Source organism: Astyanax mexicanus, chromosome 3 (genome assembly GCF_023375975.1).
Source record: "Astyanax mexicanus isolate ESR-SI-001 chromosome 3, AstMex3_surface, whole genome shotgun sequence".
Taxonomy (NCBI): domain Eukaryota; kingdom Metazoa; phylum Chordata; class Actinopteri; order Characiformes; family Acestrorhamphidae; genus Astyanax; species Astyanax mexicanus.
The window spans coordinates 44,391,735-44,407,334 of NC_064410.1; the positions used below are offsets into that span (position 1 = coordinate 44,391,735).

Here is a 15,600-nt window from a genome sequence, read left to right on the forward strand (position 1 = left end):
CTTTCGAATAGCATTGTATTCCAACATTTCATTCTGGGTGCACCTATTTTTGCAACTGTTTCTTTTTACGATGAGTGTATATCTAACATGGTAACCTTATGAGATTAGTATAACTTTAATACGCGTTAATTTATCCAGCTTTTACCCCTTCTACTTCAAATCTACAACACAATCTCCACAAATGGAGAAGGATATGACAGTGACTGAGTGATTTGGGTTCTTCATGCTGATGTGGAATGCGGTGTTACCCTGCACAGCTTGTTGTGGGTGGGATGTGATAGTAATAGCAGGTGTATGAGAGAGCCGGGTACTCTCACTGGTACTGTGAGTAATAGATCACATAATTAGCGCTCTCTCAAACACAAGTAACAACCCAGAACCCTGTCAATGCATTTATTGTGCTATAAAATGCTATAAATATTTGTTATGTTGTGTATGACTCAAACAGGAGAAATGCCGCTATTTGGTCTCGCTGACCTGCAAAGGCAAGTGATTCTGAAATTGCAGTTGGTAACAAATCATATCCCTGCTGTACTTTATGAGCACACTTACTCATCTAGGAAGTCATAAACAACTCAAAACTGGAGCTGTGTGATTAATGTGTTAGCAGTCATATGAGCAGGTTGGTGGATTTATTAGTAATATATACAGTATATACTGTAATAACTGCATTCACAAATTTGTACAGAAGTAACTTTCAGAATAACAATTATTACATAATATAGAGAGTATTGAGACACCTGTTCATTTATTGCTTTACTTTCATTAGAGGTGTGCACAAACATTTGGAGATATAGTGTACTCTGCAGATAAAAAGTCATTTGTATGGCCTCCACTTCCCACTGACCCCATTTTTTTTAAACATGTCCTTATAATCTTAGGAGCCAATTATACAATATTTTGTAAGTGTGCCTCACAGTTCAAATATTATCTCTGTCTCGTGAAAAATCTTGTTTTTCAATTTCTTTATGTTTTGCTGTTTTTGTCATAATGTGAACCTGCCAGTTCTTTCCAAATCATTCACGTGTAAAGTGGAAGTCCGTATTATTTTGTTTCTAAACTGAAAAATGCAGAAACATTTCTGAGTGGAGAACAGAGAAAATATTGTGTTTAACGGTACCAGTGTGCTGAAACGACCATCCCTGCTAAGCCTAATATATTCATTCTAAAAACTAGGGTGTCGGGTCGGTTTTCGCAAGAGTTATTCTTGCCACGTCACATGTCTTTATGTACTTACGGCACACATACAGCCTCAAAAAGAGGATCCGGCTTAGTTTTACTGAACTCGAGCAGCTGGTGGAGCAATGAAGACTTCAGAAGAGGAAACTCAGACCTCAGTAGCTCATTCACAAATAGTAAAACAAAGAAATGAAAGAGTGAACGAAGCTCTGAAGCCAAAAAAGAATGCAACACAGTCCACGCTAAAACCAGGATTAATATGGAATTGATGTTTATGTTTCAACGGTGGAGAGATCTCCATGAGTGATGCTGAGTCTGACTGAGCACGCTCTCTCTCTGACTTAACATAACCTGGAATCGGATTCATCCACTCTGAAAGGAGATCGCATCACACCCGCCCAGTTTAAAATGATTCTTCCGCATGCTTGGTGTAATTACCCATTCTCACCTGAGAAGGGCCCTAAATCCCCCAAATCCTAAAACTTACAGACATCAGCTTTAATCAAGTATGGACCAATAAAAGTACTTTAAAATGATTTGCTATGCTATCAATTTATATTGAGTCTCATTGAAGGTAAAGAAAAAATGAGGACACTTTTTCTTTCTTATTAAGCTGCCATTTTGAGCCAGTCTATGGCTTCTATGTATCAGAGAGGGTTAAGGTTAACTCAAGCACCCAGTAGTGGCAGCATGAGAGACACACATTTCCTAGTGGCTTAGTGGTTAACATGTTTACCTTCCAGTGCTGGGGTTCTGGGTTCAAGTCCCTATCTGGGTGAGTATCAGTGTGGGTTTTCTCCCACAGTCCAAAAACATGGAGTTCAGGTTAACTGGACTCAAACTTGCCCTGATGTGGATGTGTGTGGGTGAAAGCATGTATGTGTGTTTGATTGTATGCCCATATATGGGATGGTACTCTGTCCTGAGTGCATCCCTGCAGGTGGGTGGTCATTTTTGGTTAAGAGTATGCTATGCGCAGTTGGCTGCCGGTGTCCGTGTGGATGAGTGTACATATAGAATACATCGAACATGTAAAACATGACAGTAAAATGTCCTTGGATATCTATAAAGACACTATATAAGTGTAAATTCATCATCATCATCTTCATCATCTTCATCATCATCATCATCATCATTAACCCTGTGGTCATATATCTACTGCTCTAGCCACAATGCCAATATTTGGGTTTTCAGGTTTGATTTTTTATTCTGGCCCTATGAATGAGGACATTCCAAGCTCTATCCCCAATGAATCCAATACAGCATGGTTGGCTTCTCTCTGTTTGGGGGTAGGATAAGCCTCCTTTTCCACTCATCACCTGGTCCTGTGCAAACCAATCTGTGTGTGTGTGTGTGTGTGTTAGCTGATGGAACAGAATTGTCAATCAGCGTTCTTCTCCAAGTGTGTCCAGTTGAATGGTTTCCACGAAACAAGGCCTATTTAGGAACCCTCTGAACTGAGAGACATACAAGCGGTACAGGTTTGAATTTCAAAATGCTGTTTCAATCGTTTGCTGTAGGTTATCTTTTATCTACAAGTGTGGTTCCTCCTGGCTGCCTGAGGCTCCAATTACCCTCCCATCCTTCATTATTCATGCGCACAGGCCTCAGCAGCACCTCCCAACTACTACAAACCAGGGCCAAAAGCCAGACTGCCAGTAGCTACAGTGTGTACATGCATACAGTAAAACAACACAATTGCTAAGACATACAATCAGATCCTCACAACAGTGCTTTCTTTTTGAGTAGAAAGCCATCCATTGACAGAAGAGATATTTACTCCAACCAAAATATGAACATAAGCCACTTTTTACATCTTTAATTTAAGAAGAAACAATAAATGAATGAACAAGCGGGTGTTCCAGTACTTTTGTCCATATGGTATGTATTATACACGCAGCACATATGTGGGAACACTGATCAAAGTTATCAAAGTTTCCCCCAAAATGTGACCGCTGTCGAGCTCTATTTTTATTCCCTTATTTGGAGCGTGTTTTACGTGAGTCCTGGGGTGCATAATTGCTGTTATATGGCTGTGGCTGTCTGAACTGGCCCCTCTGCTAATGAGATTGCTGTTAGGTCTATTCCACTGGGGTTTTAAGGGAGGTGCACCAAAATTGAAGAGGAATAAAAGATTGAGTTATATCAAACCACTGCAGCCTAGTTACTATTTCAGCGTGTCTCAGTGGAGCGGCACACGTCATTGCTCCGTGTGTTCGAATTCACTGAGATACTGAGTAATGCCGTTCACCAGCTGGATTGGGCCTGGGTCTGAGGCAAGCTACTGGAGATTGCACTTTCTGTGCAATGACTGTGTAAATTTGCACTGGAACAGAACATTTTGGCAGCACTGTGTGAGGGGAGGGGGCTTAGGAAAGGATAGGATTTTTTTGGTTTGGGGTTATTTTGATGGAGGGTGCCCTCATAGTTGAAGGAGCATAGCTAAAGTATCCTTTATATTGCAAGAATTGAGAGGAAAAATGCCCTATTGCCTGCACTTCTCATGATAAAAGAGTGCCCTATAGGGTGCCCCGTGTTGCAATACATCGTAATAAAGTGCTTTCTAGATCAAAACTCTTAATAAAGCTTTTAAAAGGTGTGCCCATGCATGGCTATCCTTCTGCCCTTCCAGTAGAAAAAGAAGGCTTTATAAAGCACCTTCTAAGCCACCCTTACTAGACCGTGTCACAAACGATGCTCTTTCCATCTGAGAAAAGTAGATGATGTGATGAAATGGATTATCTTGGGGGCCACACAAATGGTACCCCATTGATTGTCCTCAATATAGAACACACTAAAGGATTTTTAATGGTACAATACAGAATACTTTGCCATCAATGATGGCAAAAAAGTCTATTGTTAAACTTGCATCTATTCCATCCATTTATGTTTTGAGATTTAACCACACCCCTTCTAAAATGTACAGGCTCTAGATTGTACAGTAAGTGCTCGTTTTATTTTTTTTGCTCCTGCCCTTCAAACAGTGTAAGGTTATATATTTATGTTTTAATTATAATTTGCTGTGTTTGGATTTGCTATCGGAGCATTATTAATCCTGTTGGATTTGGGTTGGAGGGTGGAAAAGGGTCTCGGTCTGTGCTCTGCCAATTTATTGCAGAACTACTGTTTGTTTAGTGCTTTTCCTATTCTAAATAAAGCCTGCTCTATGGGAGTAAGCTCAGCCTTGTTACTTCACTACTAGGCCTCAGATTGATCATCATAAAAACTGTATTCTAGGCCCTGTTTAAAATTGCCATTAATCTATGTACACAGTGAATTACTCAAAACTCAATGTGTTTACAGTTGTTGCCTTTTTTTCAGTGCAGATTCTGTATATAGATTGTGGTCAGATCTCATATTCCTGTGCAATATTTAGACTATTAAATCAGGTTTGCTTTGTGGTGTGGTTGCAGAGTAGGCGTGTCCTGTTCATGCTGTGCTGTGTTTCCTTTGTAAAGCTTTTTCTGCTTTTGGTGAGTAGGATGGTGAGTAATGTATGTGTGTGTGTGTGTGTGTGTGTATTATCAAAATAAAAATCAGGGTTAAGAATCTCAGGCATGTTGTGGTTGGAGAACTGTGTGATTCGCAGCTTTCATATTTTTTATTGAATTTGAGCATGTCTAACAATAATAATGGGAACTAAATCTAAACTAAAGTTTTTGGGGTGTGAATTTATTAAGTCAGGACAACATAATTTAATATAATTGTTACGTAACAGTTTGGGGGTTTTGGAATTGAGCTGTTTTATCCCTCTGTTTTGGTTATGTCTCATTTGCTTTTCAGTGATATGACAGTGTTTAATATTCACAGTAAATCAGCTCTATGTGCCAAACTCGAATATGACAAAGTATATGGTGATTTTTATTCAAGAGCCCCCTTGAAAGCACTCCAGCTGGCAAAATTTTGGTCTACACTACACTTACCATTGCTGTTACTGGTCTATAAGTGTCTGATCTGAGGCAAATCTAGCCCAAACCATCTGCTAACCTTGTTTTATTCCTGAATCGCTGGAATAATTATGATAAATACTTCTGTTCTGCACAAATTATTAATGATTTTCACTTTAGTCATTAAAAAGCAGCCCCAGGCCCAGCTATACAGAGCGTTCCCTTTCAGTCGATTCACTCGGTACAACACATAATGTATGGGATATCACGCCCTTGCGTGTCTGGCTGAAGACACCTTTAATCACGCCTAAAAGGCAGATGATGCATAGTGACGAGGGCAGGAGGGCCCGCCCCCTGCATATAACCCCACGTCACCAGCATCACTCCTCAGTTCTTATGCTCTTCACTTCGCTGAGAACACCTTACACCTTTTCTGCTAGTCTAGTTAGCTCAATTCAGCAATCCTTCGGATAACTTAACTGTTCCATTAGGCAAGCACGACAACAACCTCATATTGGTGAGTCGTCTTCCCGCGGAGCGTTATTTAAAGGATTTTGCTGCTTTTAAACCTGCTTTGTAAGTCTCGGGGCTAGCCTGTTTAGCTTCGCTAACGGCTGCCTAAAATGAGCTCGCAAGCCAACCTTACCTCTCAGCCTGGCAAGAAAGCCTCCCGTCCTTGTCCTCAGGGATGTGGTTTTGCCATTACCGAGAAGGACCAACATGATGCATGTCCAGTCTGCCTGGGAATCGTCCATGCTAGGAGGGCCTTGGTCCAACCTGATGCATGTGCGCTCTGTCGCCAGCTCAGGCGGTCGACCCTCGAACGCCGTGTAACGTTCGTTGAGAAAGTTCTCGGACAAGCAGCAGTGGCACGCGAGGATCCCCTGATCTCCGGAAAGGCTGGGCCGTCCTGTTCGGACGTCGAGGAAGCCGAGTACGAAGGGGAACCTTGCCTTAACTGGGCTGAGCACATGGAGAGTCTGGAGATGTGCGAAATGAATTCGCCGTCGCTGACTCTTCCGTGTCAGCCGCAGCTCTCCGAGCCTGCAGCCGAGCTCGAGGACGACGACCCGTTCGGTCTCGGTGTAGACGAGCTTGATTACTCCGAAGACGAGCAGGAAGAGCTGCAGGTTCTTCCAGCCCCGACGGCTGCGGAGGGTAAACAGGACGAGGCTGACACCTCTTTCTTTTCCCTTTACCGTCGTGCGGCGCAAAAGCTGGACGTGGAGTGGCCTGCTCCTCATCTGTCCAAAAAAGCGACCAGATTCGCGGGATTTTTCCTTCCCCCGGCTCCGCAAGTGGTGAAGCATCGTCTCCCACTTTTCCCCGACTTCATGACAGAGCTGACGTCGTCATGGGCTAAACCGCTGTCAACCCGCACCACGGTGCCTGGTTACGCGCAGTTTCTCGAGCTGGAAGGGTCAGGGGAGGCGGGGCTGCTAAACCCCCCTCCGATGGAGCCTTCGCTGGCAGCGTACCTGGCTCCGTCTCATAATCAGGGAGTCGCGGGACCAGCCGTGCTTCCCTCCAAGCACTGCCGGTTCTCCTTCTCCCAGCTGGACAAGGTTTATCGCGCGCAGGCAGGCACGGCCAGAGCGATGAGTTCAGTCACTCTCCTCCAGACTTACCAGGCGATGTGTCTAGCCGAACTCGGAGACCAGCTACCCGCGGACAGCCCGCTAACAGCTCTGCTAAATGAGGTTAGAATTGCCTCAGATTACATCCTGCGTATGTCTCGCTGTGCGGCTCTCTCGCTGGGCAGAGGAATGGCGTCTACTGTCGTGGCACAGCGCCACTTGTGGCTAACGCTGTCTGACATGCCAGACAGAGACCGGGCGACTTATTTGGACGAGCCGGTCTCCTCGGCAGGTCTGTTTGGCCAGTCACTCGAAGCCATTCAAGCCAAGTTCGAGCTGAGGAAAAAGCAGACGGAGGCTTTGCGATCTATTCTGCCAAGACGGGAGAAGCAGAAACCGCAGTTGACTGCCCGCAAGCCCGCAGCGCCGCTTCCTCCGATGAAGAGGCCCGCTGCTACGGTTACTGCGGGGAATCCCCCGCCCAAGCAGCAGCAGCCCAAACACACTCCACGCCACTCAGCCTGGAGCAAAGGTCCTCCTCCCGGGCACCAGAAAGACTCCGCGGTGAGGAAGAGGAAGCCTGACTCATCCTAGCTCGCAGAGAAGGGGGAGTGAGGTCTCCGCTGGTCGGAGACACCACAGTTTCTCCCCTAAAGCCACCGAAGAGGCGCAGTTTTTCCCCTCTTCCGGGGCCAAGTTCAAAAAGGGCACGTTTTGCCCCAACATCGTTTATAAATCACCTGTTCTCTGTAAACACGTGTGTTCAAGCATTCCCACAGCCCAGTCACTGTACTCAGGGGTGGGGGGAGGGTGCCCTAATAATAAAGTTGCATTCTGTAACTCAGGGCGAAATAAAAATGTCCAGCCCACAAAAAAATGTGTTGCACTCCCAATTTCAGCCACAGGAGGGCTCCGCCCCTCCACGAGTAGCATATCATCACAGCCGGCTCGCTGCACGTGCAGCAAACTGGCACGCATGCGCAGTCTCGCCCTGGGTAGAGCGGACTGTTGCCATGGGTTACCGCTTGCAGTTTCGAAAGCGCCCCCCCCGCTTTTCCAGCGTGGTGTACACGCAAGTGTCACTCAACGCTGCGGCGGTGCTCAGAGAGGAGATAGAAACTCTTCTTTGCAAGCAGGCGATCCGTGTAGTTCCTCAGGCCGATGCACAAAGAGGCTGGTACAGCCGTTATTTTGTGGTGCCGAAGAGGGGCGGGGGGTTACGTCCAATTATGGATTTAAGAACATTAAACAAGCATTTAAGAGTTTTCAAATTCAGAATGCTAACACTTCGCCAGTTCCTTCGCGCGGTCGGCCCGGGGGATTGGTTCACGTCTATAGATCTCACGGATGCATATTTTCACATTGCAGTCCATCCAGATCACAGACGTTATCTCAGATTCGCCTTCGAGGGCGTGGCTTACGAGTGGCTCGTTCTCCCGTTCGGGCTTTCTCTGGCCCCGCGCACTTTTACGAAGTGTGTGGAAGCAGCTCTCGCTCCTCTGCGGATGCGAGGAGTGCGAGTGCTTTCATATCTAGACGACCTGGCTCTAATTGGACGGTCGAGGGACGAAGCTTTAGCGCACACAGGGGCTGTGTTATCCCATATTCAGCGGCTGGGTTTCTCGGTGAATTTGAAAAAGAGCTCTCTAATTCCCAGCCAGAAGCTGTCTTTTCTGGGGTTGGAAATATGCTCTCTCACCAGCCGAGCGCGTCTGTCAGAGCGCAGAATATGTGCGTTCCGCGACTGCCTCGCGCAGTTTCAGCTGGCGCGCAGTCTACGTTTTCGCCAATTTCTCCAGCTGTTGGGTCAAATGGCGTCAATGATAGCGGTAGTTCCGCTGGGTTTACTTCTAATGCGTGCGTTTCAGCACTGGCTATTATCACACCGCCTGAACGCCTCACACCATCTCCAGAAAAAGATAGTTGTGACCCAGGGTTGTATGAAAGCACTATCTCCTTGGAGAGAGCCCCGCCTGCTCTGCCAGGGCTCGCCTATAGGCAGAGTTCTGTTTCGCGTGGTAGTGTCAACAGATGCGTCCCTGACAGGCTGGGGTGCAGTGTGCAACGGGGCAGCTGTGAAGGGGGCGTGGTCTTCAGCGCAGCGCTCCCTCCACATAAACTGTCTGGAGTTGCTCGCGGTCCATTTGTCCCTAAAGCGCTTCCTCTCAGAATTGAGGGGGAAGCATGTTTTAGTCAGAACAGACAACACCACCGTGGTGTCTTACATAAACAGGCAGGGGGGCACGCGGTCACTCCTGCTTCTGAATCTGTCCCACTCCCTTCTAATGTGGAGCAGTTTTCACCTACTTTCACTCAGGGCGACACATGTGCCAGGCCGCCTGAACTTGGGTGCGGATCTCCTCTCCAGGGGAGGTCCTCCAGCTCGAGAATGGAGACTCAGTCCCCTGGTGGTGGAACAGATCTGGGATCGGTTTGGCAGGGCCAACGTAGATCTCTTCGCATCCAGAGAAAACACGCATTGTCCTCTGTTTTTCTCTCTAGCAGACCAGGGTGCTCCCCTGGGAGTGGATGCACTGGCACATCTCTGGCCCAACACTCTGCTTTATGCATTCCCCCCGGTGGAGCTGATCATGCCAACACTGGAGAGGGTGCGCCAGGGGAACCTCTCTCTGATACTTGTAGCTCCCTGCTGGCCATCAAAACCATGGTATGCAGAAATAATCAGTCTCCTTGCAGGAGATCCATGGGCTCTCCCACTTCACTCGAATCTCCTGTCTCAGGCGGGAGGGGAAATTGTTCACCCCCGGCCAGAGCTGTGGTGTCTCCATGCCTACCCGCTGAAAAGTCTGCCTTGATGGCCAGCGGTTTGCCCTCTAATGTTGTGGCTACCATTCAGTGTGCAAGGGCATCCTCTACAAGAGGTTTGTATGCTTATAAATGGCGTGCATTTGAGCACTGGTGTCAGGGAAGAAATTTGATTCCCTTCCAGTGTTCCATTGTGGATGTTTTGACATTCCTTCAGGAGTTACTGGAGCGTGGGCTCTCATTCTCGACAATAAAAGTATATTTGGCGGCTATATCAGCCTGTCATGTTGGTTTTGGGGGATTGTCGCCTGGGGCACACCCCCTAGCTATACGTTTCTTAAAGGGAGTGCGACGTCTAAAGCCTGTATCTAGGCCAGCCGTTCCTCCCTGGGACCTCACTATTGTGCTCGAAGCCCTGTCTGGGCCTCCATTTGAGCCCCTAAATTCTGTAGACATGAAATATGTTTCGTATAAGACGGCTCTGCTGCTTGCTTTAGCCTCTGCTAAGCGTGTGGGTGATCTTCATGCTCTGTCAGTGCACCCCTCATGTACCCAGTTTGCACCAGGGGACATCAAGGTTACATTACGCCCTAATGCAGCGTATGTGCCAAAGGTGCTGCCTATGTCTTATAGTTCACTAGCCTTTGAGCTTAATTCTTTCTCTCATCCTCCATTTGCTTCTGAGGAGCAGCAAAAAATGCACACGCTCTGCCCTGTGCGTGCACTGCGTACATACATTGATCGTACTCAGGCTTTCCGTGGGTGTGACCAGCTTTTTGTCTGTTTTGCCAACCCAGTTCGTGGCAGGGCTCTGTCTAAGCAGCGTCTCTCTCACTGGGTTGTGGAAGCTATTGCATTAGCTTATAACAGCAAGGGTCTGGAGTTGCCTGTGGGGGTGCGGGCTCATTCTACTAGGGGAATGGCTGCATCGTGGGCCCTTTTTAAGGGTGTCTCCGTTAAAGACATTTGCGCTGCTGCCAGCTGGGCATCACCTCATACTTTTGTGCGCTTCTATCGCCTAGATGTGGTGGCCCCTTCAGTAGCTCATGCTGTTCTTTCTTCGGGGTCTGGGGTGCTCTAGTGTGCCCGCTTGGTTCGGTGTCTGCTCCGCGGGGCGTGTATATAGGTCCCATACATTATGTGTTGTACCGAGTGAATCGACTGAAAGGGAACGTTAGGTTATGAATATAACCCCTGTTCCCTGAAGGAGAGGAACGAGGTACAACACAGGTTGCCCCGCTTCGCTGTTAGCTCAGTGAAGAGCAGCATCTTGAACTGAGGAGTGATGCTGGTGACGTGGGGTTATATGCAGGGGGCGGGCCCTCCTGCCCTCGTCACTATGCATCATCTGCCTTTTAGGCGTGATTAAAGGTGTCTTCAGCCAGACACGCAAGGGCGTGATATCCCATACATTATGTGTTGTACCTCGTTCCTCTCCTTCAGGGAACAGGGGTTATATTCATAACCTAACGTTCTGTCACCCTTCAGCAAGATCTGGTCAAACGCAGGTCACTGTAACACCTCTCACTTAACCCCTGCTGATGTGAACATGCTGGTTTAGCCCTCTAATCAGCAGGCTTTGACACACTCACGGGCCTTCACCCTGCCTTGGACTTCATATGCCACACTTTTCATGTTTGCCAACACACACCCCACCCACACACACATACACACGTTCAGAGTGTGCGCTTCTCGACTTCTCACATAACGCTCGCACAGGAGATTATGAAATCATCCTGTTGATGAAAGCAGGCCTGGGTGGTGTGGGCTATCTCTCTCTCTCTCTCTTCATTTCACATACACTCACACTCACCCCTGTGCAGTGAGCAGAAGCACCGTCACTGCTCAGGCTCCAGCTGACGTTCAGCTTCACAGCGGCCCGAGGAAGAGCATCCGAAGGCAGACACGCTTGTCATCGCTGAGGAGGGTGATCAGTTTTACTGAAAGGGGAAAAGACAGAAACAGAAAGTCAGGGAGAAGGGATGGCCTTGTGCGACATAACAGAGGATGACCTGAATGAACTGATGCGGGAGGAGGCGGAGGATGTCTTCTTCGATGGTAGGGTACATCCTGGGTCATGGGGGTCATGAGGGGCTGGGGTGATGGAGTAGAAGGGTGGGATGAGTGTGGGGACTGTGGAACTTTCACTTTATAGTGAGTGAAAGAAGCGGATTGGACAGATTTACCTCAGTAGAGTAGATCTGAGTGATTGTTGTGTTTAATGCTATATTAAAAAATAGATGTGCTAAATGTTTCTTGGAGAGATGCTGAAGAAAATTTTGAAGCTTTTGCTTTCTTTAAAATTGGTCTCTGTACATGATTCCTCTAGTTACTAGTGCTTCCTGGTTCCTTATTTACAAACAGTTTCTTGTTTGCAATGCTTTGCATGCATTTATCAATTTGTTAAAGTAACAGTGCATATAGTAGATATAGTATGCATAGAATGAATCTAAAGAACAGCCTATTGTTCCAAGGGTGTGTGCTAATTAAAAGTTATCCAAAAACAATACATCCAAAAATATGTATCTTTTTTTTTTATTTTTTTTATTGACATATATTATATTACATACTTTTATTAATCCCAGGCTTCTATGCCCATTTTTGAGACTTAGGAATAGTTTGCATTGATTTTGTGTTTAAGTTTTCTTGGAGACATGCTAAAGAATAATTCTGGTTTCTTTTGATTGCTTTAAAATACCTTTCATTACAGTTAACCCTTGTAAACTCAGTTGGTTTGCATTGCTTTGTATGTATTTATCAATTAATAATCCTTAAGGTGTAACAAATATCCCAAAGCATTAGGGGTTAATGAAAAAATTATGCAATTTAGATACAATATGTGAGTCTATACAACCTCCCAATGTTCCATAGGTGAGGTAATTATATTATTATATAAATGGTTATCCTATAACAATATATCTAAATCAAGAACAGATTAGAAACCTTTCTTTTTTAGGGTCCTAGACAAGAGAAGCTGTGTGTGTGTATCTGTTCATCTGTGTCGGCAAGGGGTACAACTTAAAGTGGCTGAATGCATCCACAAACATTTTAATTTATAGTGTATCTTAACAAATCTGCAGCCAATAGTTATAAAGTATAATCTAGTATTAAATTATATAACATTGTAACGTCAGCCATTACTAATGGTTTCAGGCTTTTTCCCACTTTCTTGTAGCTTAGGAACAGTTCAGTTAGTTTGCACTGATTTGCACATGTATTTATTGATTAGTAATTCTTAAAGAATTAAAGAAGCGTTTTTTACTGAGAGACAGTATTCAAGTCTAAACAACTTCCAAATGTTACAAATGCCATGCACTCATTAATGGCTATTATATAACAACATAATTAAATCAAGAAACAGTTCTAAAAAAACTGATTTTTAAACATTTTCAGAGTGAAAATGGTAATTTTATGTATGAAGGAGCTATTTTGCTGCTGGTAACATTGATTTTTTTTATTTGGTCATCTTCAGAATGCAGATTGTGGTGTGTGGGTGTTCTTGTGTAACTCCCACCTGCATAAATCCAAGCAGAGTGCACTGGTGGATGATGCGAGATATTATTATCAGCTAAAGCTAAAATACGCACTGGACTGACCTGCTAGATATAGAGTATGTGTGGGGCCTGCTGTATTGAATATGGATGGGATTTCTGCGATAAGTCAGTTTGCATAGGCAGTTTTAGCCAGATGCCACTGGTCATTATCATTATCATCCACTGTGCTGTCCACTGTGGGTAGTAATGCCTTATATGATGCTAAAAATATGATATGATGATGATTATATAAATGTGACACTGTGGATTGAGTGTTACATGTCTGCACAACTTAAGAAATAAAATGCCCCATCTTAATTTGAACTCCGATAATTCACATTGCCTTGCCATGAGCATGCTGACAAATGATCAACCTCATTCACCTACAATTTACACGCTGCTGTACCATGAATTTTGGCATGACAATGTACATGTAGTTCTACATAGAACAAGAACTTTGCTTTGCCTTTCAAAATCTGTGGATGACCCATTTATCTAGATGAATAAAATGCTAATTTGTCACTATGTGCATGAGCATGTAGCATGGAAATATGGCCATGAGGCAGATGAGGCTTTTTAAATGAGCTTCCTCTATCTTCTCTACACTGTTTAAGATAGAAGAACTGCACACATAGCTACTGCTCTATTGGGAGAGATACAGAGAGAGGTTTGGGTTGCACACACGATTAGTGCGCCAAATAATTTGCTAAATCTCCCTCAAATTGGGAATAATGCTGCATGAAACACTGCACCATTTGAACATTTAATTGTTCTCAGTTGAATTTTTAATACCTCTAACCTCATTTCCTTCTTCCCCTCCTTCACTCCTCTATCCTATTATTCCCCTTTGACCTCCTTTTATCCCTATCCAAAGATGTTTTACCTTTAAACTTATTTTACATTGTACTTGACTATTGTAAGTCGCTTTGGACAAAAGCGTCTGCCAAATGTAATGTAATGTAATGTAATGTAATGTAATACTTCCTACAAGGCAGCAAAATGATACAATGCCAAGAATAAGAGGAAGTGTTGTGAAATGGATCTTATCATCTCAACTCATCACACATGAGCATTTAAACGTTGTTTGGCAATGCTGCTGCTGCTGTGGCTGCGGCTGCCTTTAAAATGATTTGGCTCACTGCTGAAGAAATAGTGTGCTGACATTTATTTAGACGCTTCAGTGAACTTTAACTCTGCTATTTTTTGTTCTCCAAATGCTGAAACTGTCATCATCTGGTGTGGCCAGTGCTCACTGAAAGCCAATGACCCAACTCTCCATTCAGCCATACAATATGGAAATGACTGAGAGAGAGAAAGAGAAAGAGAGGGGCACTTACATATAGGCTTCACAAGCAGAACTATTATCCTGTTTACATCTTATCTGTCTTGAATCTCGGGCTTATTTTAACAATCTTAGATGTGATTGAGTTCTATTGGTGACCCTATTCTATTGGTGACCCTTCTCTAGTAGTAGTCTCTAGTAGTAGGTGAATGCATTCATTAGAAGGGGCGTCCACAGGTTTGGACATACAGTATAGTGTATCTCTACTTTTCAATTCTACTTTTTTGTAGTAGAAGTGGAAATCCAAGCCAAAGCCGTTCTAAGCAAGCAAAGGGCAACAGTAACAGGGAAAAACATCCTATATGTGAGAGGAAGAAACTTTAAGAGGAACCAGGATTTAAAAGGGGAACTTATCCTCCTGTGGTTGACACCAAATAACAGAACAATAACTGTGCAAGTTAAGAGAATTATGAATAATAATATGCAGTTAGCCTCAGCATTAAACAGAAGAATGGAAACTTATGCTAGATGTCTGAGTAAAAGCTTCTGTAAAGTAAGGTTCTTCCTTAGACTCATACATCGAAGCCAGTATGCAGTTAGGAACCTTCATTCATAGGAAAGTAGAGGTCATTGATATACAGCTCTAGGAAAAAATAAGTGACCACAATTTTTTTTTCTTTGATTTTACCAAATTGAAAACCTTGAATATAATCAAGAGGAATATGGATGATTACAAGCCATCAAATCAAGCTGAACTGCTTGAATTTTGTGCACCAGGAGTGGCATAAAGTTATCCAAAATCAGTGTGTAAGACTGGTGGAGGATATAATGCCAAGATGCATAAAACTGTGATTTAAAACTAGGGTTATTCCACCAAATATTGATGTATGTACATGAACTTGTTTTCTTTGCATTATTTGGGGTCTGGAAGCTCTGAATCTTTTTTGTTTTTTTCAGCCATTTCTCATTTTCTACAAATAAATGCTCTAAATGACATTTTTTTTTATCTGGAATTAGTGAGAAATGTTGTCTGTAGATTATATAATAAAACAACAATGTTCAGTTTACTCAAACATATACCTATAAATAGCAAAATCATTCAGACTGATTCAGAAAGCTGTATAATCTACATGGTCATAAGTCACAGAACAGCCTTTTTTCAGAAAGGAAAGGGAAACTAAACATGTTTTAATACCATATTTCACTGGGTTTACACTGTAAATCAGTTGAGTCTAATGGCTGCATTATAAGACCCTCTGCCAGCTAAGAGTCTATCAGCCTGCACAGGCATGTAGGTACATCCAAGGTACAGGTGTATAGTTCACAATCTTCTCTGAAGCCTCCGAGGGGACCAAAACTCCTCCTCACACCTGAGG

The 15,600-nt window shown here is 44.3% G+C and overlaps 1 protein-coding gene across 2 annotated transcripts in view; it reads left to right on the forward strand.

Annotated features, from left to right (window-relative positions):
* The window catches only part of ripor2 (RHO family interacting cell polarization regulator 2), a 109,454-nt gene that overhangs the window by 26,177 nt on the left and 67,677 nt on the right, over positions 1-15,600 (forward strand). Inside the window, exon 1 of one of the 2 annotated variants that reach the window (XM_007249301.4) lies at positions 11,227-11,467. The exons of the other annotated variant lie outside the window; for it this stretch is intronic. Coding sequence (XP_007249363.2) covers positions 11,392-11,467 — 76 coding nt within the window. The 5' untranslated portion in view covers positions 11,227-11,391. Of the gene's footprint in view, positions 1-11,226; positions 11,468-15,600 lie in introns of those variants that run through there. 2 annotated transcript variants of the gene reach the window in all.